This window comes from Platalea leucorodia (assembly GCF_965183815.1).
Source record: "Platalea leucorodia genome assembly, chromosome: 10".
Taxonomy (NCBI): Eukaryota; Metazoa; Chordata; class Aves; order Pelecaniformes; family Threskiornithidae; genus Platalea; species Platalea leucorodia.
The window spans coordinates 21,428,202-21,451,818 of record NC_138832.1 but is presented as its reverse complement, the minus strand read 5'-3'; the positions used below and the strand labels follow the sequence as shown (position 1 = coordinate 21,451,818).

At 43.4% G+C, this 23,617-nt stretch overlaps 1 protein-coding gene across 2 annotated transcripts in view; it reads right to left on the bottom strand.

Moving 5' to 3' along the window:
- Positions 1-4,832: 4,832 nt before the first annotated feature.
- Positions 4,833-23,617, bottom strand: part of PAK3 (p21 (RAC1) activated kinase 3) — a 38,499-nt gene continuing 19,714 nt past the window's right edge. For both annotated transcript variants that reach the window (XM_082323172.1, XM_082323173.1), the window contains 8 exons: positions 21,311-21,374; positions 17,432-17,480; positions 14,042-14,154; positions 13,046-13,163; positions 12,118-12,217; positions 11,489-11,685; positions 6,678-6,815; positions 4,833-5,096 (listed from right to left, as the gene is read on the bottom strand). In XM_082323172.1, the coding sequence (XP_082179298.1) occupies positions 5,007-5,096; positions 6,678-6,815; positions 11,489-11,685; positions 12,118-12,217; positions 13,046-13,163; positions 14,042-14,154; positions 17,432-17,480; positions 21,311-21,374 (869 nt within the window). In that variant the 3' untranslated portion in view covers positions 4,833-5,006. The remainder of the gene's footprint in view (positions 5,097-6,677; positions 6,816-11,488; positions 11,686-12,117; positions 12,218-13,045; positions 13,164-14,041; positions 14,155-17,431; positions 17,481-21,310; positions 21,375-23,617) is intronic.

Here is a 23,617-nt window from a genome sequence, read left to right as displayed (position 1 = left end):
ACTGCACCCAACCGCAGTCCTCTTGGCTTTGTACGTAAGCTGGGCAAGGCACAGGTTGCGAGCAAACCTTGCAGAAACCGAGCGTGATCCCCAAGCGGCTCTGAACACGGTGCCGCTCGACTGGAGCAGGAGGCACCTGATACACAGCTGCTGAAGCTGATGTGTGGTCTGCTGGGAAACTGTCCAGCGCAAAGCCGCTGTGCTCACAGGTTATTAAAACAATTAGCAATTTTCCATATTATCAACTTTCACTGATAATATTGCCCCCAGTTTCCTCAGTCAGGGTCAGATTCTAGCAGAATCCAAGTGCTTCCTTGGGAGAAATGCTAAGCAGCGAGAACAAAGTTTGCAGGCTCATACCCACACGGCAATCCAAAGGGCACCCACCAAGAGCAGGTGAGCATCCCTCCTTCTCTTTCCTAGAATACCATTTCTTCGTTTGAGATAGCTCTTGTCACCAGAGGTGCACGCAACCATTGGTAGGCTCAGGCCAGTGACGGTTTATAGGCATGATGCACCCCCAGGATTATGGCAATCGGCTCTAAACTGCATCCAGAGAGGACGTATAAGCAAGATTCTGCAAGCTTCAGCCAGAAAAAGAAATGACCCTGTCAGCTCAAGGACAGACACAAGCAAAGAGAAGTTTTAAAGATCCCTGAATTGCAAATCACACTCAAAAAACTTGGATGGTTTCTGTTGAAACACAAAGGTTGTCCTTTGCCTGCTTCCTGAAAACTGGGGGCTAAAATTAAAGGCATTTACCTGGTCAGGGGAGAGGAAGAGAGAAAAAAAAAAAAAAAGTTGAACACGTATTTATAGGTCTTCATCAGCTTGCCCCATCATTAAGGTGCTGCACGTCTGCACATGAATGAACAGCAGTCCACCGGGCACTAACCACTAACTTGGTAACGTTAGCAAGGCGAAGCTGGCGGTAGCGTGCATGCCCTGGATGTCAAGCAAAGAAACACTGGCTCCTGTCTTTAATGGTAGGTGTTACAGAGCTCGCTCTGGCTCTTTGCTCACTGGACTTGCTCACGACTGGACTAAGAAATACATGTATTTACATGCTGACTGTGAGGAATATTCAGTAGCCACACCACTGACTATATACTGGAAATAACCGTCATACAGACAATAGGGTATGGTGACATTTCCTACACCTAGAGGACAGGAGACAGGTACTTACTTCCCTTCGTGTGGTGACTGGAATGTGCTTCATTTTCAGTGGCAGGACACAGGGGGAGACTGACCGAAAGACCTGCCGAGGTGCAGCCATTGGCCTCAAAGAAACTCAGCACAAACAGCTAAAAAAAGAATACTTGAGTTCATTTGTGTGTAGTGCGAGTCGGCCAGCCAGTAGCCAGAGATGGAGAATAAACACACACGTATTTACAGAAGCGCTGGACACAAGAAGTGAGACTGCAGCCCCGGCCAGAGGCTGTGATCAAACACTGAGAGCACTGCGAGATCCACCCCCGGGCAGGCTCCCAGGGGCGCATGCAGGAGCTGTACGGAATTTTACATAGGTATGTTTTTTTTTTTTCTCCTTTTTTTCTTTTTTCTTAAATAAATAAAACTTTTCTGTGCTTCTCAAACTTCCCTGACTTTACTGCTGTCATGCCTCTGTCTCAAAACACATTAAAACCACAGCGAGCTACCGGGTCATTTTCACACATCTTCATTGCAGGGACGGGAATCGTAGGCAAGCTCTGGATAGGGTTTTTTACCCTTTAATGAATTTAAAAATGAAGACAATTACCCAATCTTTTAAAACCTTGGAATGAAAGTGTTTGAAACCTATTTCCCTATGCGTTTTGCAACAGAAACAGTCTATTTCTAATACTTGCAAAAATATATATAACTAATTTCTTAATCTCAGGATAGCAGTCAGAAAACCCCGAGATGGTTCCAGAGATTTTATAGTATTTGTTTCTTTCCTTTCTGCAAGGTCAAGGCTTTGTCGATCCTAACCTACTATGGGAGCCTAATAACGTACAAGACTTGCCCCGCTCAGGACTGGGTTTTGGTTTTTTGTGGGGTTTTTGTTTGTTTGTTTTATTTTTTAATATATTAATATGCCTCATCCACATTTCCTATCAGAGCTGGGAGGATACAGATGCAGCTGCCATCCTGCAGAACCTCGTGACTGAGAAGTTAGTGCCAGAGCCTGTCTCAAGCACAGAGCCCCGGGATGCCAGAGGTACGTTTCCCTGCATGTCAGACACTCTCAGCTGGGCAATTACAGTCCACATTAAAAACAGCCACTGGCAGAGATTATTTCTGTCGAATCCTGTCTGCCTCCCAGGAATTTTTTTTTTTTAGAAGAAAAAATCTCTAGATTTGCTGATGCAAAGAAAAATAAATACAGCATTTAATAAAATAAAAAGTAAGGCCTCTTATTACAGCAGTTGTCTTTAAAAAAAGCCAGTGCCAACAATATTCTGTATGCTGGGGCATACATTGATAAAAAAAAAAAATTTATGCTACCATTTGATTTTCCTATTTTTCATATCTGTTATCTTCCAGGAAGTCATGGTGGTGTTTTTTATATTAAAAAGTAGAGATGCTGAAATAGCTATAGGTAAAGAAAATAAATAGGAAAAAACCCAATCAAAAAGTGTGGTCTGTCAACGTAACTATTTATATTGTATGTCCAGGAAACGTGCCATAAAAAAGTGCTTTCCTTTTAAAGGACGGCTGTCTGTTCCTTTGCGGGTAGGAAAAAATAAAAGCTATACTGGAAACAGAAACTGTCACTTGTTTCTTCACTTCTCACATGGAATACAAACATGTTTCATTCAGATGAATGCTTTACAAATTGAGGGCAGCCCATCTCGAGCCCGAGTTATTCTCTTTCTCAAGAAAGTCTCTCCCCCGGACAGATACCTTCAGCTGACAGAGAAAAGTGGGACCTCACAAAAGAAACAGAATCTTTTGTTATTTGGGCATCTGAAAATGAGACCTGTTGTGCTCCCCAGCAAATCAGGAAAGGTGAATTCGTACTTAGCTGCGGTAACTCCACGAGCGTCGCCTCCGTCTGTTGCCTCAGCCAAAGACACCGGGACGGGCAGAGCGAGTGAGGGGAGGTTAGCTGGCGGTGTTAATGACAGTTGCAACACAGAGACTGTAACTAAATAAGAAGCCAAAGCCAAACAAGCTAATGGCCTAATTCAAGAACAGCCCAAGCGTCCTTCATTCCTACTGGCAAAACACGAGGGTGGTTAGTACCTTAAAGGCTACTTAGCCCTTTGCAGGACCAGGCCTAAACATGAAGATCGACAGCAGAAAGCTGTTTTACTCTTCTTTTTTTGTTTTTTTCTTCTCTCCCCACTCACTGGGTGGGCGTTGCTTCAATTGCTGTTTTGAAGGTCTTTGATTAGTTGTACTACTAAAATACAGCAACAAATACTCCATGCAAATGCTTTTTCTGAGTGAAGCCACACTGCGTCTTTCTTTCAGAAATTAATAAATAAAACACAAATTGCGTACTTAAACTATTCTGCTCCCTTACAGATCAGTTGACTAGTCAAGCACAATCCTCAGTCACATCCAGGATTCCCTCTCTCCCAGCAACTCGGAGCTGCATTCAGCAGTGCTTGCTCTACGCAGGACAGCAGAAAGCAGGCTGGCTTGATGCCTCCGAATACTTCTGCACTCCACTCTGCATTTCGCACATTTGCTCTTGCTCAGTGCAGAACTCCAGCTTTTAACGCGCTTTCTTCCAGAGCCGTCTGCTGCACTGGCTCACGCATATCTAAACCGCGGAAGCCGTCGCTCACTCGCGTCGGCCTCCGTGTCCACGGCAGAACCGGCGTGCCTAAAGGACCCTCACCTGGGCACGGGCCTGCGGAGCAGCCCGGCTCCCTGCCCCTCTGCCGAGAGTGGCGCAGACGCTACTAACCTTTCCCAGGAGCTACAAGACGACCAGGAGAGTAGGCATCCTCAGAAGTGACACCACCACTCAGCTCTCTTTTGCCCTTCTCTACTCCTGCACAGACTCAAGACGGCTCATCCCACCAGTCTGCACATTTCGCAGCATGGCCACGATTCACCTCGGGAGCAGCCCACTGCCAGTTTGGCTCTGATACGGGATGATTAACCTGGCTGGAAGAGGCAACCACTCAGTGCCGGTCTGCTGCCGCTGGCTGCTACACGCGCCGCCTTCTAGCCTGGGTCTGCGGATGCTGAGGCTGCTCTGTGCTCTGCAAGGGGTCTGCTGGGGCTCAGCGCCAGGCAAGGCTGGGCCTGCTCTCACCTCACATTTCTCTTACAGCTTTGCATCAGACGAGCCCTTTCTGAGCCTGATCTGACTGATCTTTCTGCTTTTTCACTTTAGTAAGACTCTCATCCAGGCAAACAGATTACAATTAGTTATACAAATCAAATTGTCAAGAACCGAAACACTATATATTCACAGTTGAAAGCCTGTATCTCACAGGACGTTTTGTCTGCCCCACTCTTGCTTCCTTTTTGGTTGGAAATGCAATTTCACTTTCTTCCTCATCTAGAAGTACCGTGACTGGGCAAATACCAGTGAGTGGGCTGGGGCAGTGCAGTCTGGAGTTTATGAATGAAGGAGACCCTTCTCCAATTCCAAACCATACCAAAAAAAACCCATAAAAGGGACTTTCCGTCTTTAAGAAACAATTGACAATTTAAAAGTGAATGTACAGCTTATTCACAGGGTGAGAAGGAAGCGAATCTTCCAACTGAATTTGCTTTACCTTGGAAATGGCTGAGGCAGCAAAGCATTTTCGGTCATTACCTTTCTGTCTTAAGCCCTGTTTCATCTTAAAAATAAATTAAGGAGCCAGAAAGCAGGAAGAAGACAAATGATCATTTTTTACTCCTTGAGGGACTGGGTTGTTCTCCCTCCTACCACCATGACTGTGACTGTTGGTTTGTTCATCCATCCATCTGTCCTGCAGCACAAGAGTTGAGGTTTTATAGAGTTTTTGTTCTCAGTCCTGCTCTGAGCTGGCATGGGAGAAAGCCGGCCTGAAGCGCTAGCGGCTGCTGTTCTTAATCGCTTCCTTTGCTGCAATGATCAGAGGAGTCAGGCTGGAGAGAGGCTTGGCTAATTTTAAAAATGGATGCTGCCCAAAGGAAAAAAAAGAAAATGAACGATTACTTTCCAAACTCAGTTACTCACAGGCCCAAGCAGTATTCCTCTGGTTACCAGAAATATGCAGAAATAGGACTGAAGGGACCATCTGCACCTGCGTCTTCATGTCCAGTACCTTGCTATCCCAGGCAAACATGGCCTGTAATCCTGTTAATCCATTTATCAAGGTGTCTTCAGCTTGCTGGGATTTTTGCCCTGCCAGCGCTCTGGGAATGCTGCTTGCTGTCCCAGGGCCTTGTTCCTTTCAGGAAACTCGAAATACTTACCTAGGTTCCTGTTTTCTAAACACATGGGCTATTTTATTTGTTAAAAAAAGATGAGGGCCATAAGCCACTCCTCAGGGAACCTCAATACCTGTAGGAAATGTTTATCCCAGTAGTAGTGAGGCCCATGTGTTGTTCTGAAGGCCACTGAGGTCCAGGTTTTCAGCACCAAGACAAGAGCAGGGAGACAAGGGGCAGAGTGCTGATGGACTCAGCTCTGGGTTGCAGCAGGAGCAATGTCTACCATCCCATCCCCTGCCCCTCCTGTGCTGGATGGCACCTTCACAGCGGGGACAGCCAAGCTGCAGCTCCCTATCTGCCACAAAACCCGGCAGTAAACCTGCAGCAGTCCTCATCTACTCAAAATTGTGCCAGGCAGCAAACGGAGCTGTGAGAAGTCCTGTTCAGCTGTCCCTGTTTCAGTGGCAGAAACCTCTAAAAGTGGGGCTCAGTGGCAGAAACCTCTAAGAGCGGAGTGGGATGGACAAGCCAGGGCCCCTCTGATGCTCACAGTGAGGACCCCACAGCCCCTTCCTTCCCACAGCCAAATCTCTCACCGCTTGGCTGTGACTGATTTCCTTGGGTTCCTCCCTGGCCATCTCTCTCTTTACGGTAGTCACTAACACCATTTCAGGCCTCCGTACCTGGTATCATTCCACTTCAGTTATGTTGCCACCATGTAAAACTGAATATACTACCAAAATACAAAACAGGGCCACAAAAATGCTCAGAGGGCTGGAGCACCTCTCCCGTGAGGACAGGCTGAGAGAGCTGGGGGTGTTCAGCCTGGAGAAGAGAAGGCTGCAGGGAGACCTTATTGCAGCCTTTCAGTACTTAAAGGGGGCTTAGAAGAAAGATAGGGACAGACTTTTTTGTAGGGCCTGTAGTGATAGGACAAGGGGTAATGGCTTTAAACTAAAAGAAGATAGATTCAGGCTAGATCTAAGGAAGAAATGTTTTACAACAAGAGTGGTAAAACACTGGCACAGGTTGCCCAGAGAGGTGGTAGATGCCCCATCCCTGGAAACATCCAAGGTCAGGTTGGACGGGGATCTGAGCAACCTGATCTGGTTGAAGATGTCCCTGCTCACTGCAGGGGGGTTGGACTAGGTGACCTTTAAAGGTCCCTTCCAACCCAAACCGTTGTGTGATCCTACTTATTTTTCATTTGAAAAGCACCAAGACTGAAGACTAATATGAGGGGGTTCCATCTGATGCCATCAAGTTTAGCTGACGAGAAAACTGTTCTGTAGTACAGCTGTTTCACTTGCAGCCGCTTTGCATTTTACCTGCAGAAGTTCCTTGGCAGACCCTCGCCTGTCCACGTCCATCTCCAGGCAGCAGTTCAGAAAGTCGCGAAACACAGCAGACAGTCGCTCGGGGTTCTGCAGCTCTGGTGTCCCGTTCGTAGCTATCAGATACAGCGCCTAGAGGAAAAGGAAACACAAGACTCCACCTGTTTCTTTCATATCCATAACTGCTCACACAGACCCCATTTTTTAAGGTCCGTTCTCCAGTGGCAGTTTCTTCCCTGGCAGAGGGTTAGAGATGATTTTTCTATACCAACAAAAAAACTTCTGATGCAGCCACAGCTATTCCAACATCAAAATGATCATCTTGCCTTGACAGCTGGTTTCATTGGCTGACCTAGTTAGGATGAACTACATCAGCAAAAGCACATTTTGCTTCTCCAAGTATCGACACTAGCTTTACAGGCTATTTTAAAGAGTGAATTTGTTCTACCGATATTATTTCAAAGGATTATTACATAAAATGCATCTCTGCAGTGCTCGCTGGTCCCTGAAGTACAGCTTCCATAAAACAAAGGTAATCAAATTTTTTGCTCTGGTCTTGATAAAAATCATAACTGGATGAAAAAAAAGTAAATCCATCAGCTTATTCCTTGAATAAAGAAACAGAAACATTTGGAACCTCATTTTCAACACAGACACACAAGTTGCATGCACAAATATATTAGAAGAAAATGTATAATTGGGCAGACAGGAGCCACCTGCAACTATGTCTTTCAGCAGTCTCCAAATTCCAGATCAGCTTCACTGATGTGGTAAAACTTTTAATGGTCTAATCAGAAAAATGAGTAATTCCATCCCTATGGTAACCCTGTGCTAATTTTGATACTCAAATAAATACATTAATGATGTCCCCATCCCAGAAATTGCCAGGGAAGAAATGGAGGTTTTGGCAGTTGGGTTATTGAAAGCTCAGGCTTGGTGACATGGAGAAAGTGGCTTGAACTATGAAAGAAATATGTTCACTAAGTATTGCAGCAAAAATGGACACGAAGCAGAATAGACTATGTTGCCTTTAAACTATAATCTTCACGTTTCAGGCAAGCTTCCCAGTGAGAAGAACTGAGGGGCAGTTCATCTCTCAAAACCACTGTTTTAGAAAAGTTGTGGGGTTTTTTTGTTTTTTGTTTTTTGTTTTTGTTTTTTTTAAGGAAAGATAACATTAGATCTATTACACTTGTTTCATGTTTTCAGGGTCATCTTCACAGATTGAAGAGCTGGAACAACTTAAAACCCAAAGCAAAGTGTTACCTGGGAGTATTTGTCTGTGTTAAGGGTTGAGTCCTCTGTGAATCCCCTTCCACAATGCGCATAAACGTCGAGCTGCTCATCTGAATGCACAGTCGTTCTGTGCACACAGGCCTATCCAAACTCTTGACAATTCAAGCCTTTCTCCTCCTTAATAGCATCTAGCCTAAGCTAAGCATAAGTTCCTTAAGCTAAGCCAAGGGCGCTCACTTTCACACAGCTGACAGTGTTCATGCAGCTTAGCCAGTCTTTCGGATATTCCTCAGGCCAAGGAATTAAAACGTAATTTTGCAAATTACATGAGCGTTATCCAATGTGGTTCACTTGTAACCGAGGTCTAACATGCTGAGAAGCTGGAGAAATGAGTTCATTCTGCTTTTGTAAGATGTTATTTAGAAACATAAGACAAACATTTTGAACTACTCAAACTTAAACTTGCAGCATATGTCTAAAATATACAATAATAATAGAAATAGGCCTAGGAGTCTTCCATAAAAATGTCTGCCATGATAATAACAGCTCTGAGCTACTGGCATTTAAATAGACCGTGACCAAATTGACTTTGTTATTATCCTCTTAAATACAGAGGAAAATTTCCAAGCCTAAAAAGGCAAATAAACTATCCTAGAGTAAAAACAATAAAAGGAAGTTTCTTTACTTTTCCCATAACATCCCATCCCTCCTATCCCAGGGATGTGACTTCTCCTGCGGTAAAGGAATACAGCACCAATGTCAACCTTGGAAATTTTTTGCCAGCTACGTTCACCTGACTGTGAAATGGGAGCGCCAGGACAAACGGAGCTCTTTTAGTTGCTTGTTTCTTCACAGAACATGAATCGTGAGGTCATCTTTAGCTAGGTACTGCACCTTTTAAATATTTCTACAACAACAGAAAAGGGTCTATGGGAAGCTGAAGTACCTTCTTATCATGTATCTTTTGGTTTTCTGTGATACAGCCGGCAAAGAAAAACAAGTACAGTACAAAGGAAATGAGAGTTTGCAGTAGCTACAAAGGGGCAATAAGCTCATTAATTTGTTTAACATACCAAGAAACAAGAAAGGATTCGGTATATAATTATAGCTGCAGTCTGAAAACGATATCCTAAAGTTATCCGGGCCACCCAGATACATGACAAAACAGCATACAGATGATTTAGAAACCTGAAACTGTAGAAGATCTACAGCACTTGGAAAACATGCTACAGTTTTGAGGAAAATTGATGTGCTGTGGTTAATAAATGAAAAAGCAAACAGAAATGCTTCGGGTTTGATTTGTTGGGGTTTTTTTTTAAATTGAAACTGGGGAGGCTCAGCCTGCATTTCAAAGGATATTTATCGCACCAGTGTTTGTCCCTCAGGCCCTAGGCATATGCCCGATGGAAGGAAATCACAGTGAGAGAAAACAAATCCAGGACACTCATAGCTGGAAAATGGTTCATTCCTGGGAGTTCTGCATAGGCTGGAAAGAACCTAAGCAACAAGGGGTGCATTTGCTCTACACGTGGAAAACAACAAATGCGTCTACATTAAGGCTGCTGTTAACCCTATGATTAATGATCCTTTAATGCCCTTATAATTTATTTATGTATTTAAATTAGCATCAGTAACTGAAGCTCCTGCGTGCCTTCCATTATTAAAACAATCATTCATAAAAACGAAAGAGCATCCTTTTGTTTCCACGCTTTGCAGAATTCCCTGAATGTGGTCTACATGTGACTATTAAACCCAACAACTACTGTGTGCCATCAGCTGAAAAACTGAGCTGTAAAAACAGGTCTTGCTTATAAGCTCTCCTGTTTGGATGCAGCTGAGACCTCTCACTGAAGTCTCGGATTCCACATACAACAGCAGATGGATCCTGTCCCTGTTGGCGTTGCTTTACCTTACAAAAACCAGCTGATAACTGGGGAACTTCGGGCGGTCCATCACAAGCTGTTCACTGTTCCTAGCTCAGGGGCAACAACCTCTGCACAAGAGCCCAGGCAGCTAATACAGATGGTACCAACTTCAGATGCCTGATTCTAACCTACTGCATTTACTCAGACACCTGAAGGTGCCTTGAAGCTCCAAGTGTTCAAGTTGAGGCATGTGTGGAGAAAAAGAGCATCTCAAATAATCTGGGTAAGGGCAGGAATATCTGAGCGTGAATTTGGTCAGAGAGAAGAAATCCAGTGATCTTTCTGACAGTTGACCTGAGGCTTCTCGAGAAGCTCTAATCAACTTTTGAGGTTAAGGAAGCAGGGAATTTTCAGCATCCAGACCAGTAGTGATAATTCTCTTCATCCGTTTTTGCTGCCTTACACAAGGCAGCAAATGCATTTTTTGCAAGGGTCTTCCATGGAAGGAAGTGGAAAATAGGGTCCTCTCTTTGCAGGCAACTGAAGCAAAACTGGTGATGTGCAAAAGTCTCTGCTGGTAAAACTGGGCGGCAGTGTTATAATGTTATGCTTATTCAGCATCAGTCTGAATCCAAACCTGTTTCCTTCTTACTACCCCTCACAAGGTGGCACAACGCACACCGCTCCACATGTGTGGACTGGAACCAAAAACCCCAGGGCACCGACCAAACCAGAAGAAGTCTTCCAAAAAAACTCAGGAACCTTTTTTCAAAAAGAGTAGAAGACTGAAATTTGTGTAATTGTTGTATTCCTTTCTTAAGTAGCATGGCTGGGGGTATCTCCCGACCATTCTGTTGTTTCTTCTTTCAGTCTTCAGTACGCAGTCTGGGTGCCACAGACCAGAGAGAGCGCAGCCTTACTGCTATGAGAAAAGCTAAAGGTCATGCTCTATTTTAATTCTAGCCTTAACAAAAATTATGTATGTATACACATAGCTCAAAGTTAATTTCCTCATAAATTCCTGCGTCCTATCAGGAATTAACTGTGCAGCACTTAACTTTGTTTCAGCTATCAGGCACGAGGTTTTATCTCGGTATGCATTCTTCCACTACTACAGGCTCATTTGGTGTAAGAACCGGTCATTTCATGTTAAGGAATAAGGATAAAACTGAAAACTTCAAAACATTAAAAATACATTAGTTTACTACAAGTATCTGTGCTAAAACTTACTTTTAGAAATGTATTTGGTAATAAATAATTATGGCGTTACTATAACCAGCGACACCTCCTGAAAGGCTCAGGCAAGCAACCGGCGCTGACCTGAGTTGGAAAAGATTTCTCTGCCTGCAGATACAGTCGAAATGCTTTTCATAAAAACTCCCCAACTGGAGAAACTTGCCCCTGAAAATTTCTTGTCATTCAGAGACACAGCTCAAAGAGTTCAAAAACTGCATGAGAACTTTTAAGCATCGTTGAAGGCAAACCCGGCACATTTCTGAACTGGCTACATGTCGCTTCTCTTTTGAGGTTCTCCCCTTGACGTAACCAAAGCTACAGCATACACTGATATGCTCCAGTGAGGGTTTTAGAAGCCGGCCTTGGTGGAACTAGTTCAAGCTGATGTGACTGGGATTTTGTTTCATGGGAGACAAAACATGGGACAGATGAGAAAGACAGTGGTATCCGATTTTATTTGCACCTTACCCTGAGAGGATTTTCATTAAGGTAAGGAGGTTCTCCTTCCACCATTTCTATTGCCATGATCCCAAGTGACCAGATGTCCACTTTGGGACCATATGCTTTTCTTGTCACCACTTCTGGTGCCATCCAGTAAGGAGTCCCGACCATTGTGCTCCGTTTACTCTGCTCAGGAGTGATCTGAGCACAGAAGCCAAAATCAGCTGAGGAGAAAAACAAGCATTGTTAAAGCCAGCTTGAATTATGAAACCAAGCAAAAGAAATCCCCACTCTATGCCTAAGAATGCGTTGTTGAATCTATCTGGAAAAGCGGCCATGCTCTGTCTACTCAGTGCTGTAGCCAAGGAAATATTGAATTGGCCACTTAAAAAAACCCCTCAAGTTTCATGCAGTGGCTTTTATTCACTTGAAGCTTTAGATTGTAACTGCCTCCCTCTGGAAGGGACACACACAAACCAAAGCCACTCTTTACACCTTTTTGGTTTCTGTATCTCTCTGCGCATTGGAATTGTGCTCTTAGCTTGCAGCAGTGGTCAGTACGCTACCACAGGCATCGCTTTTGGGTAACTGGCAGTCAGTCAAAAGCAGCCCCACACCACGTTCTGGGAACGCTGCGCCTGACCAAGAATACCTACTCAATTTGACAGATCCATCCATTCCGAGAAGAATATTGTCGCTTTTGATGTCTCTGTGAATCACTTGGTTTGAATGAAGGAAATCCAGTGCTTGCAGGCACTGATAGATAAAAAAGAAACATGAGGGTAAAAATTAATGACCTGATTTCATCACACAAGAAAGGAAATGGCTCTAAAAGATTTAATTTCTAGATGAATTGTGAGTAATGGCAGAATATTGTGCTGTCAAGAGGAATAGCCTGCTGCTTCAACACTATTAGAGTAATAACTTTCTAAATGAAGGCACATTAGCTTTTGAAAGAGAAAAGTCAATTATTGTTACAGACTATCCCCTGAAAGCACAGACAGAATGACTGCTGCTGCAATGAACAGGCTATCTCCATCCATACGACAAACTATTGTTTGCCAAAAAAAGAAAAAGTCCCTTCCTTCGGTATGAAGTGGATCACTTTCGGGTGGGAGGCTGCGTGACAAAGATTTTATTGTTACGCTCTACAGCAGATTTGGAAATAGCATGTTAGTCATTTTTCAGAAGCAAACACCATTTTGGGTGGAATGCTATCCTTTTAAGTTGAGGACTGTGATAAATGAGTCTTTATTTTTCTTTGCTGTTATTTTAAAATTCTGCCACTAGCATGTTTGCTTTTACAGGCAAGGAATGCAGTACAGACATGCTCCAGGCAAATGTTTAAAGAGGCAAAAGTTGAGAATAGCAAAACTGAAAAAAGAGATAGTACAATAACAGTATATAAGAGTATACTAAGTGCAGCGATACTGGCAGGCAGTTCACTTAAGATGCTCTTTCTGCTCCATATTATAAAAGCAACACAGAAACAAAGCTCTGAACATGAAATCGCTCATGTTCTTATCACCTGTTTAGAAGCACCATCCTGCCCAAGTAATCGGAAGCACACGTGGGATCCCTTACCTCCCTACAGACAGCTGCTATCTGTCCTTCATCCATACACGTCTCTGTAACAACATCGGTTAAAGAGCCTCCAGCCAAGTATTCCATAACCACCCAGAGTTCATCACCGACTAGGTAGCTGAAAGAAGAAAACAATGGCATTGGGATGAACGCGCATAGCTAAATTACCTTATGAAAAAGACTACAGTTGGTTTTTGTTTCCAGGTCGTTTTTAAACAAAGAATAAAATTAACAGACATTCCTTCTAGGCTATACAGTACTTAGAAGCTGTGCGGTCTAAATGACAAAGGCACATAAGTGAAAAATTAGATCTCTTAGATGGCAAGCGAGTGAAAAATGCAGTTTAGTAACGGCAAAGATAAATCTGAAACCAGGACATATCACATCGTCTGGTTCATCATCTTAACACATAAATTCCACGATTAAGTCCAGGAACAAGGCAACACAACTTTCATAGTTGTGCATGGTAGGAGGGTGTGTACCACTGAGGACAGAAATTGGTCAACAGTTTGGAAAACCTTACATAAAATACATTCAGAAACAGGAAAAACTATTTAAAAACTGGCAACCCACATGTTTCTGAAAACAAGAACCTAGTCTTCCTGGCATCCACAGCAATGGAAAATAGTGGGAACAGCCCAAGGGAAATAATTTCTATGATGATTTATCAGCACTTATCATAAGACACAGAAAATACGATCAACTTAAAAAAAAACAAAACAAAACAAAAAAAAACCAAAACACAACATGGAGCTAGCGAACCTACAGGCTGTTGTTTTAGTAAGATATGGCTGATCCAGATTTCTGAAAACAGTCTTCAAATTATATATGCCAGAAAGGATTAATGCAGACAAAATGCAATCTCCTCCCATACATTGTATATGAGTAGATAAATAATAGAGAGGTCAATTTTCTGCCAGTGACCGCAGGGTTATTTTAATCTTTGGCTTGCAGTATGTAAATTAACATTCACGTGATAATACCAGAACTACTTACCTGTCTAAATAGTTAACAATATTGGGGTTCTTATTTTCCCTCATGACCAGGATTTCATTAATAATTAGTTCCTTTTTGGGCTGTTGTTGGAGATTCATTTGCTTTATGGCCACCTAAAATGACATTGAAAACCATTAACTTGAGTAGTCTGTTGCACGAGATCAGAACGAACGTGCAGTGAGTGTTTTTGGAATGACGTAGCAGAGCTGGGCCAAACTGTCTTGTCATTAGACATAAGAGCTCAGTAACTTAAATTACAACACCCTGCTTCTCTGCTAGCTTGGGTGCTAGTTACAGGACACGTGGTCATATACATTTCACCTTATAAAATCTGTAAAAATGGTAGTTAAACTATCAATCACAAATCTCTAACATCACTCTCTGGACCTACATTCTTCTCAAACGGCCTTCGTTTATCACCACTATTATTATTCATGCAAGTTTTGCAAGCAGAAAGTTATTTTTTTACTGTGAACACATAAAAGCAGCTGGTAATACTTTAGCAATTATATGATTTTTGATCATTATTTCAGCAACTGCTGTTATTCTTGACTTAACTGCACAACTGAAAGAAAACGTGTATTACATATAATAAAATGCTGTACTAAAAAGACCATTAAGCTTACACAAAAAAAAACCAAAACAAACCAATCCTAGTACTTCCTAACTTCTTCAATTTTGATTTTGCAACTCTAAATAACATTCTTTAGCACAGTTTAGATTTGCAATTATTTTCTGGGTTTAAAAAAAAAAAAAATCCATTCTATGGTATTTTATGGATACACCCAGGGTTATAAGCAGAGCTTAGTGCTTTTAGATCCCCTGTAGACCTCTCTCGAAGAGCAGTTATAAAGTGCAGCGCTGCAGGTGGATGAGAAACTACCAGTAAGATTCAGACGTATTTGCTGACAGCTGGAAATGATAACTCAGAAATCTTAAGCTGTAGCCCCCAAAAGCCATGGGATTAGCTAAGACACCACCTTGTCTGTTTATTGCTAACGGGATCACTTTTGCTCTGAACCACTGTAGCCACCCTGCCTCTGCCTCACCCTGGCTCCTCCACCCAGTCCTATCTTCCCCCAGGCAGCCATGCTCTCCACTTGAGCTTTTCATCCGTGAAAGGTGACCCACTTAGTGGATGAAGGAAAGGCTGTGGATGTTGTCTACCTAGACTTTAGTAAAGCCTTTGACACCATTTCCCACAGCATTCTCCTGGAGACACTGGCTGCTCGTGGCTTGGATGGGCGTACTCTTTGCTGGGTAAAAAACTGGCTGGGTGGCCGGGCCCAAAGAGTGGTGGTGAATGGAGTTAAACCCAGTTGGCAGCCGGTCACAACGGGTGTTCTCCAGGGCTCAGTACTGGGGCCGGCTCTGTTTAATAGCTTTATCAATGATCTGGACGAGGGGATCGAGTGCACCCTCAGTAAGTTTGCAGACGACACCAAGTTGGGTGGGAGTGTTGATCTGCTGGAGGGCAGGAAGGCCCTACAGAGGGACCTGGACAGGCTGGATCGATGGGATATTAGGAAAAAATTCTTCACCGAAAGGGTTGTCAGGCACTGGCACAGGCTGCCCAGGGAAGTATTCCCTGGAGGTATTTAAAAGACGTGGTGCTTAGGGACATGGTGGTGGACTTGGCAATGTTAGGTTAATGGTTGGACTTGATGATCTTAAAGGTCTTTTCCAACTTAAATGATTCTATGATTCTAAATACATCTCTCCCAGTGGTCCCAAAGAGCCCTCCTACCCATCTTGCACCTTGTGGGGAGACGGGGCCCTGTGGCCGTTTAAAGTCTGCCTCTTGTTCCCTCTGTAGGCAGTTTGGCCAGCCTCCCCCTCTGACTAGTCCTGCTCTTGACATGGCATAAAGAGACCACCCCTCTGCTCTCATTCCTGGTTTTCTAGCCAGATTTGCAGGCAGGGTTTGTATATATTATATTATATAATTATATATATTATAATGTATTATATAACAATATAATATATATTATAATATATATAACTCTGGCTTTCCAAAGGAAATCAATGTTAAGATGCCACTTTATATTGGCCACTACAGGGACTGTCAGAGTTAACACTGCTTTCCTTCAAGATTTGTTTCTCACCCTCCCTGGCCCCCACTACCCTGCGACAGTCCACGGCCTGTAATGGGCTGTCACTGCCACCAGACCTGAACACGACTGTATCGTTTAGGAGAGATCTTTGCTTTTGATATACGTCTTCTCATTTGTCAGTGTGTGTGTCAACCAGCTTCAGTATGACTAAAACATAAAATTGCGTCCTAAGCATGATCTCTCCTTAATTAGGTTTTGCATTATACTTTGAAGATGAAACACATGATGGAAAAAATGCTAAATAGTATTACTGTCTGAACCTGTGATTAAGATACATTGGGACAGAATGATGGCAGCCTCCATCAGCTGGTTGATGCATTAATATATTCAGTAATTAAGACAGAGCTAGTGTGTCCTTCTCTGAAAGATACCACTTCCCTCCTTGCATTCTTTCTGGTAGTTAATAAGGACAAGGTCTGTCCGAAATTAAGCGATGTAATGAAGCTATTTATTCCTCACAGCAATAGGGGAATCTGTGACCACCTCTAGGGTTCTCCTGAGGCCTCTCATTATGACAGATCTTTAGATTTCACAGTTTGTATTGCTAACCAATCTATGGCCAGGTCCACAGGCAGATTTTATGCTGTAAATGTACAGAATTAAGTTGTATATATAGACCAACATTCTCTGTAATAGCACAACTTCATGCACACTGGGGAACAGAGAGATAACAATTTCTAAACCAATACATTTACACTGGCAATAAAAATTATATAGTTTTTAATCAGGCCCAAAAGCTTGCTGGCATTTCTTTACAGATTTCTCTCCATTAAAATACCCATTCAGGGATGATGTAACACGGTACCAGGCTGGGACCAACAATACTGTGGAGAGCACCGACCTGTTCTCAAGACAGAGTAAATAAAAAAATAATTCTCTTACAATTGGCCTTAAAAGCTATGGGTGAAGCGTCAGCCCAAGCACAGAGAGCACCAAGGCTCTTACTGATTCCAGGGGGACCAGGACCTCCCCCCAGGAATTTGCAGGCACCTTTTCAGGCATTACTCAACACCCCCGTGTAATGGTTGCTGGAAAGCGGATGGCAACAGTAAGCGTTCAGTTACTGAGGCACAGAACGACATTGCCCTTAAAGAGCTTTCACCGAAACGCCGAAGACAGCGGATGATGTACTTTGCCAGCTGACGCTAGTTCATGCTTAGGAGGAACAGCCTTAGCAGTCAAGATCTACTGGCGACCCAAAAGCCCCATCCACAGTTCGCACCAGAGGGGAAAGCCCTGAATACCTGCAAAATCTGCTGGGACTGTTGACACTTACCTCTTGTCCTGTGGCAATGTCGATTGCTGTGTAAACAGTTCCTGATGCCCTACAAACAAAACAGCAGCGAATAAATGAGAAGCGGTTTAGTCCCTGTGAGTGAAAGCAAGCCCAGATATGAGATCTCTGCTGCCTGTGGTGTTTATAAAACACCTTTGTGTGTTTTAGTTCAACATTTAATTTAATTTAATTTAATTTAATTAAACATCCACTCCTTCAGCCAGCAGCGCACAGCGCAGCAGCCCACCAACCCTCTGCCATGCAGGGTATCCAAGATAAAACTTACGTCCAACATGAGGAAAAAGGGCTGGTGCAAATCTCAAATGTACATACTAGATTATTTTAGTTCAAAACTTATGGGGGGGTGTCTACAAAAACTGGAAAATAATATATTTAATTCTTTTTCCATTTTCTCCAGTTTTGCTTTGTGGGTTGTTTTTTTTTTTCCTTTTGTATGTGTGCATGTATGTGTTTTTTTCCAGGTGATGTAACATACGGTCTAGTTGTGCCTTCTCAGACCTCTTATTTGAATCTATCTGCAAAATTCAGGCAACACCATGCAGTCATTCTGAGAATCCTGAATCCATGTGACAGCCATTTGAGGACAGGATCTAGACACAGCTTTCTCCAGCATGCAAGGAAACTAATCTCCAGCCATCCTGCGAGGTCACAGCTAGAGCAGGTTAAGGCATATAGTTTCACACACAAATGGAGAACTGCTCAAAACAGAGGATCCTTAGACAGCTTCTTTGTGGGTCAAGAGCCATCAGCAGCGGCTTCTGTTAGGTGCACAAGACACATGAAGGACTCTTCATGGTGTCTATGTTTTGCTTCTGTGGCAGACATAGGTTGTGTTGTAGAGCCACCAGAAATAAATGGTGTGCTCACCTGCAGATTAGACAGTGTGGGGTTTTGTTTGCCATCTGCCTCTCGTTAAAGAGGTTCTTCCCCTGTAATGATGTGAAGGGCCAGAAAGGCCATGAGCAGAGGAAATCCCTTTGGGTTTAAAAGCAACTGCGGGCTTGTAAACCCTAATGGGGCTTCCTTCTGAGCTAAACCACAGGTTTACACTGCCACCATTTAAGAAGCCCATGCCTGCATGGGCAGTGAGGCAAGGGAGAGCCAGGGTGGGAATTCTGAGAAGCGGGAGCACGCATCCAGCAAGTGTCCCGCTGACTGAAAATGCCAAAATCAGTTTGCTCATTTTTACATGATCCCCTGGCTTGTTTGTCTACCTGCAGGCTGAAATATTTCTGAAGCATTTTAATTCAACAGGCACCAGGTCTGTGTTGAGAACAATGTTCTCATTGGGCACGCTATGTATTCCTTTAATATAAATGCAAATGCATTTTCCTATGACTAATTGTCAAGATTAATCCAATTTGTTTTCATAAAAGCCAACACCATTTATTCAGACTTGCTAACACTGTGCTGTACCTCCTGAGCAAAGTCCTGTCAGGGTTTATTTAAAAACAGCTATTTAAATTAGGATGCTTTTGGTATGCTCCAGGCCATCTGTGAGGAGTTTAGATAAAGGTGAGTAATTTAAGTAAAGCAGTGAATTAATTGCGAGGGCTCTGTGATTCTGCATTACGAACTTTTACTTCTAAGCAACTATAATTTCTGATCTGTATCTAACTTTTAAATGCTTCTTTAATATCTTGGTTTTAATGCAGTTAGGCAAGTACCAGGGCCAACAAATAGATCTGTGTCACTGTGATGCAGTGCAGTACAAGTTAAAAAAACCAATCTGAACCCAGGCTGCTCATGGCTCCATACTAATTTGTCTTTCTAGCAAGAGCTAAGACTGCTTGAGCAAACAGAGCCTCTTTATCAAGCAGTAGTTAACTAAGTTTCCTCTGGTGTCAGCAGCATTTTCAGTCCTCAGCTGGAGACAGATGACAAACCAGAGACTCGGCACTGAAGCTGACCTGTTCTTCAGCACAGGCCTGCTGACTACTGTTCACTGCAAAATGGCTGTAAAACCATTACTGTTTATTCACTTACCAGCTGTATGAAGCTATGAAGTGCTATGTGCCTGTCAAGTTGCTTTTCCTTACGTAAGAAGTTTCTCTCTACCTGCAGTTCTCTGAGCAGCCCTGTCTCTTGCTGCCTTGCAGTGCTCTCATTAGCAGCCACTAAAAAACTACTCACTTCCAACACTGCTAGTGCCTTTGGCATAGCTGTACCCAACTCATTGCAAAGGCGGGCAGCTCAGGAACTGGCACCTGCATCAACTAAGCACAGCAGCACCATCCGAGGCTGTGCATCTCAGCGCAGCCCTGCTGCAGACAGACACACTAACCCCGGCCATGCAGCAGTCTGGTTCCTCCTGATCATCCTGTTTGATTACCTTTGTGACAATTTTTTTCTTTAGGATGTTTCCCCATAACTGTAAACTGAGCTGCAGCATTACAGTCATGAGCTGGTTACGGCAGCACACTCACTCCTCTGTAAGAAGGACATGCAATCTTCAGGCTGTACTAAAAGCTGGAGGAAATCAATTTAGATACCCTTTTAGGCCAGATATTAGCCACTTGTCTTTCCACCAGTTGTTGAGGCACCTTTGTACAAGCTCACTCCTAGGACTGTCAAAATAAAAGATTGTGAGGGTGATGGTCATATTCTCACGGTGACAGCAATAATCTGCTTCACACGCATGTTTATTCTCGCACTTCTTCAGTTGACATTTATCTTTTGAGAGACTGGCACAGCTCTAAGTGTCCATTGACATTTTACAAATGACGGTAAGAACCAAAGCTTTGGGTAGAAAGCAAGCTGGAATCTGAGAAAGGGTTTTTATACAATGAATGGAGCAGAAACACCTTCCCACAAGTGCCCTACCAAACAAGATATATCTACGATAAAGCCTGCCAGAGAAAGAGCATGGGTGTGTCTGGCCTTCTGCAGTATGTATCAGTTCTAGGTCAGCAACATGCTACCTTGAGTTCAAACCTCATAAAATTAAGGCAGAAAAATATCTCCTGGTGTCAGTAAACAGCTTCCATCGTACACTGACCGCAGTGTGATCCTGGTGTCACACAAACGGCGCTAGCCCTCCTGGAATTACTACACAGCCAAGGAAACTCTGACTGAGCAGGGAGTCTGTCCGTATTTAAAACGCAAGTCAGATACCTAATTTTGATGTAATTTCTTTTGTTCTTGCCTCCTCACATAGGAAATATTTCAAATCAATCCTATTTACAGTAAGCAAAGTTGGGTTTCAAAAGGGAATAGCTTGGTTGATCATTTTCAGTAAACTCCTAAAACATGCAGGATCCACGAGTGGTCTGCCATCAGGCAGATGATGCATTTTCTCATCACATACTTTGTGCATCGACACTATGTTTATTACTGAATTTTTGTTATTTTACTACCTCTGCTAGAAGAAAGAGCTTATTATTTAACCTCTGGTTTCAGTTTCTAAACTATGTGGTTATAATCCTGATCACTGAATATTTTTTTAAGCAAATTATTTCAAAGAAATGTTATTGAGCACTGTTATTTATCTGACAACTATCAGGTGGCAAGTTGCTCTTTTAGGAAATAAAGTTTCTTCTCCTTTCTTTAGCGTGGCCATATTATTTTGAGACATACAAAAATGATTTTTCCTAAGAAAAGCAAACAGGTGCCACACACTTGAGGGACGGTATATTTTCCAGGTCCTGCTCCTTGCTGCAGACAAGACATTGCCAGCGCCAAGTTGTCTTTGACGATGCCTTCTGACTACAGTGATAAATTCTGATCAGTACTGAGAGACAGGAGAATCTAAACCCAGTGTCTGAACATGTTTGGAGCTTGCCTGACTTTCCCGCTTGGTATTACACCAGCAAAATACCTGGCCCATGTTTTTGTATAAGTGACTGTGACTGGACTTACCCTTGGCCAATTTTTTCAAACCGAGTGTACTTCTTCTTAGGATCTCCCACGCTTACAATGCTCCCTGAAAGAAACAAAATGAAAGATGCTCACTTAAAAATGGAGACACCACCTTCCAGCAGATCAGAAATGCAGCCCCACTGCTGGGGGTTGTGAGCCATCTGTAGTCAGTTGGGTAACAACAATACAGGCAGCTCTGTAGATGGCCTCCACAAAGATTTTCTACAGTCCTTTGGGGAGTTACCTTGATGGGAAACTAAGAAGACAGAGAAACATTCACAGGAGACAAATATCAGAAAAGAACAAGTGCCAATGCAAGTGTTTGTTGTCTATAAACATTAATGAGAGCTGGAACAACAGAGCCTTTATTTTCTTAGGACTAAATACTCTGTGTGATTCAACGGAAGGTTTAATACTTCCGAAGATTTAATGCACCTTGAGTTCCCCAATCAATTTTTACGAACACATGCCATTTTCAGAACAGGAAGAATATTGCAAAGTGTTTCCAGGAGGGGATCTTCTCAATCTTTCAGCAGTTTGCCAAAAGAATGCCTTTATGTTTTTAAAGAACAGCATCTCACGTTATAATCAATAATTATGGGGCTTTAAGAACTATGACCCTCAATTTATTACCAGGCTAAGTTCTGAAGAAGACCTTGCTTGTGCCATTTTAAGAACCACACTGCTTGTCTTCAGCCTGACTCAGATCAGTAACTAGCGTTTGACTTGCACTCTCAACACCGCACACATGCTGGTCTTCACAAATAAGCACAGCTGTGATGTCTAACAAGAACAGCAATATTCCTCAGGCACCAGCGTTACACAGACAGCTGCACAAATGAGATGCCGGTAATTTCATGAGCACGAGCGATGCTGTTCAGAAGCCAGGCCAGATGGCGTGCTGCCGCCTCCCGGCAGCTCTGCGCCGCAGCAGCGGGAAGGCAGGGCCGGCCCGTCCGGCGCCGGACACGGGACAGTCCAGGTCCATCAGCCAGCGTGGAGCTCATATGCCACTGAAAGCTAAAATTAAAGCATGCGCTGCTCGACAGCTTCTTGCCCACTCGGAGGTGTGGGCAGTCTGAACGGGAAGGAAGGAAAGCAGTAGTTAGGATACTGTGTTTGTCTCGAATGAAAGAGCCAAAAGCTGATGAACTCAAATAAATCTGAAGGAATAATTAAAAAAACAATTTTCTTTTTTTTTGGTCTGGTAATTTCCTAGATAAAATACAAACAATGAAGCCTAAGGTGATGGCTCGATGCAAATGACTTCTAAAGATTTAACTTGGAACGTACATCACTGAAATACTTTAAGAAGATTAGTGCAGGAGGAAAGACTTCGAATGTTTCGCAGCATATTTTGTTTGACTGATCTGGCAATATTCCTGTATCACAAAATAAACACATACTTATTTGTTCACCTGTGCATCCAAAACAAAACTAGGTGATGCACCATTCACTATAAGTAGTAACAAACACCTCTCTCCCCTGTCCAAGCCATTTCTCTGGAGCTTTAGCATCCAAATGGGCATCTGACTGGATGCCTAGCCAGGAATCCCTGCCCACCAGCATGGCAAGAAGACGGGGTGTCAACACCATCTGGTACACTCCCTGCTAAAACAATTTTGCTGGCCTTGGCAAGATCGCTAATGGGAGCTGCAGGAGAAGAGGTTTCCTTTGCCCCGCGGTACTCGCTCCCCTCGCCCGGCACCCCAGGAACGCCAGCCAGTGCCCACTGCCGATGGCGGTGTGAGCTTCTGCCTGCTGGCTGAGGATGCTGACAGTCTCAAGCAGCCTGCAGCGGTCCTGCCCTCCTGTGCCAGCCTGCAAGAGTCAGAGTTACTGGATTGCCTGGAGTCCAAGCCAAGGACATAACGCTTTCAGGACCTGGTTAACTTTTCGTAGTTTCATCTCACTGAAACGTATAACGTAAGACAAAGCTTTCATTCTGCTTCTCTACAGAGGGTCTCCACTACAAAATAACTCTTCAGTCAAGAAGAACATGACCAGAGGGCTCTGGGACTCTCTTTTAACCGACTGGAAGAAGGGATGCGAGGTGAGGGAAGCAAACCCTCCCGCTCACGCTGCTGAGCTTAACCTTCCCCCAGACAGGGATCCCCACGAGACCCTGCAGTACAAAACCAAACACTGCCGTAATCCTGGGCTGGGCAACAGGAAAAACACTGGGTTGTCGGTGTCTGGCTGGGTGCTATTTTCAGCTCGTTAATGGAACTGCGTATCTGTCAGAACAGATATCAGAAGTTCATGGAAGTCCACGTTAGAAAATAATGAAGAAAAAGACTGCAGAAC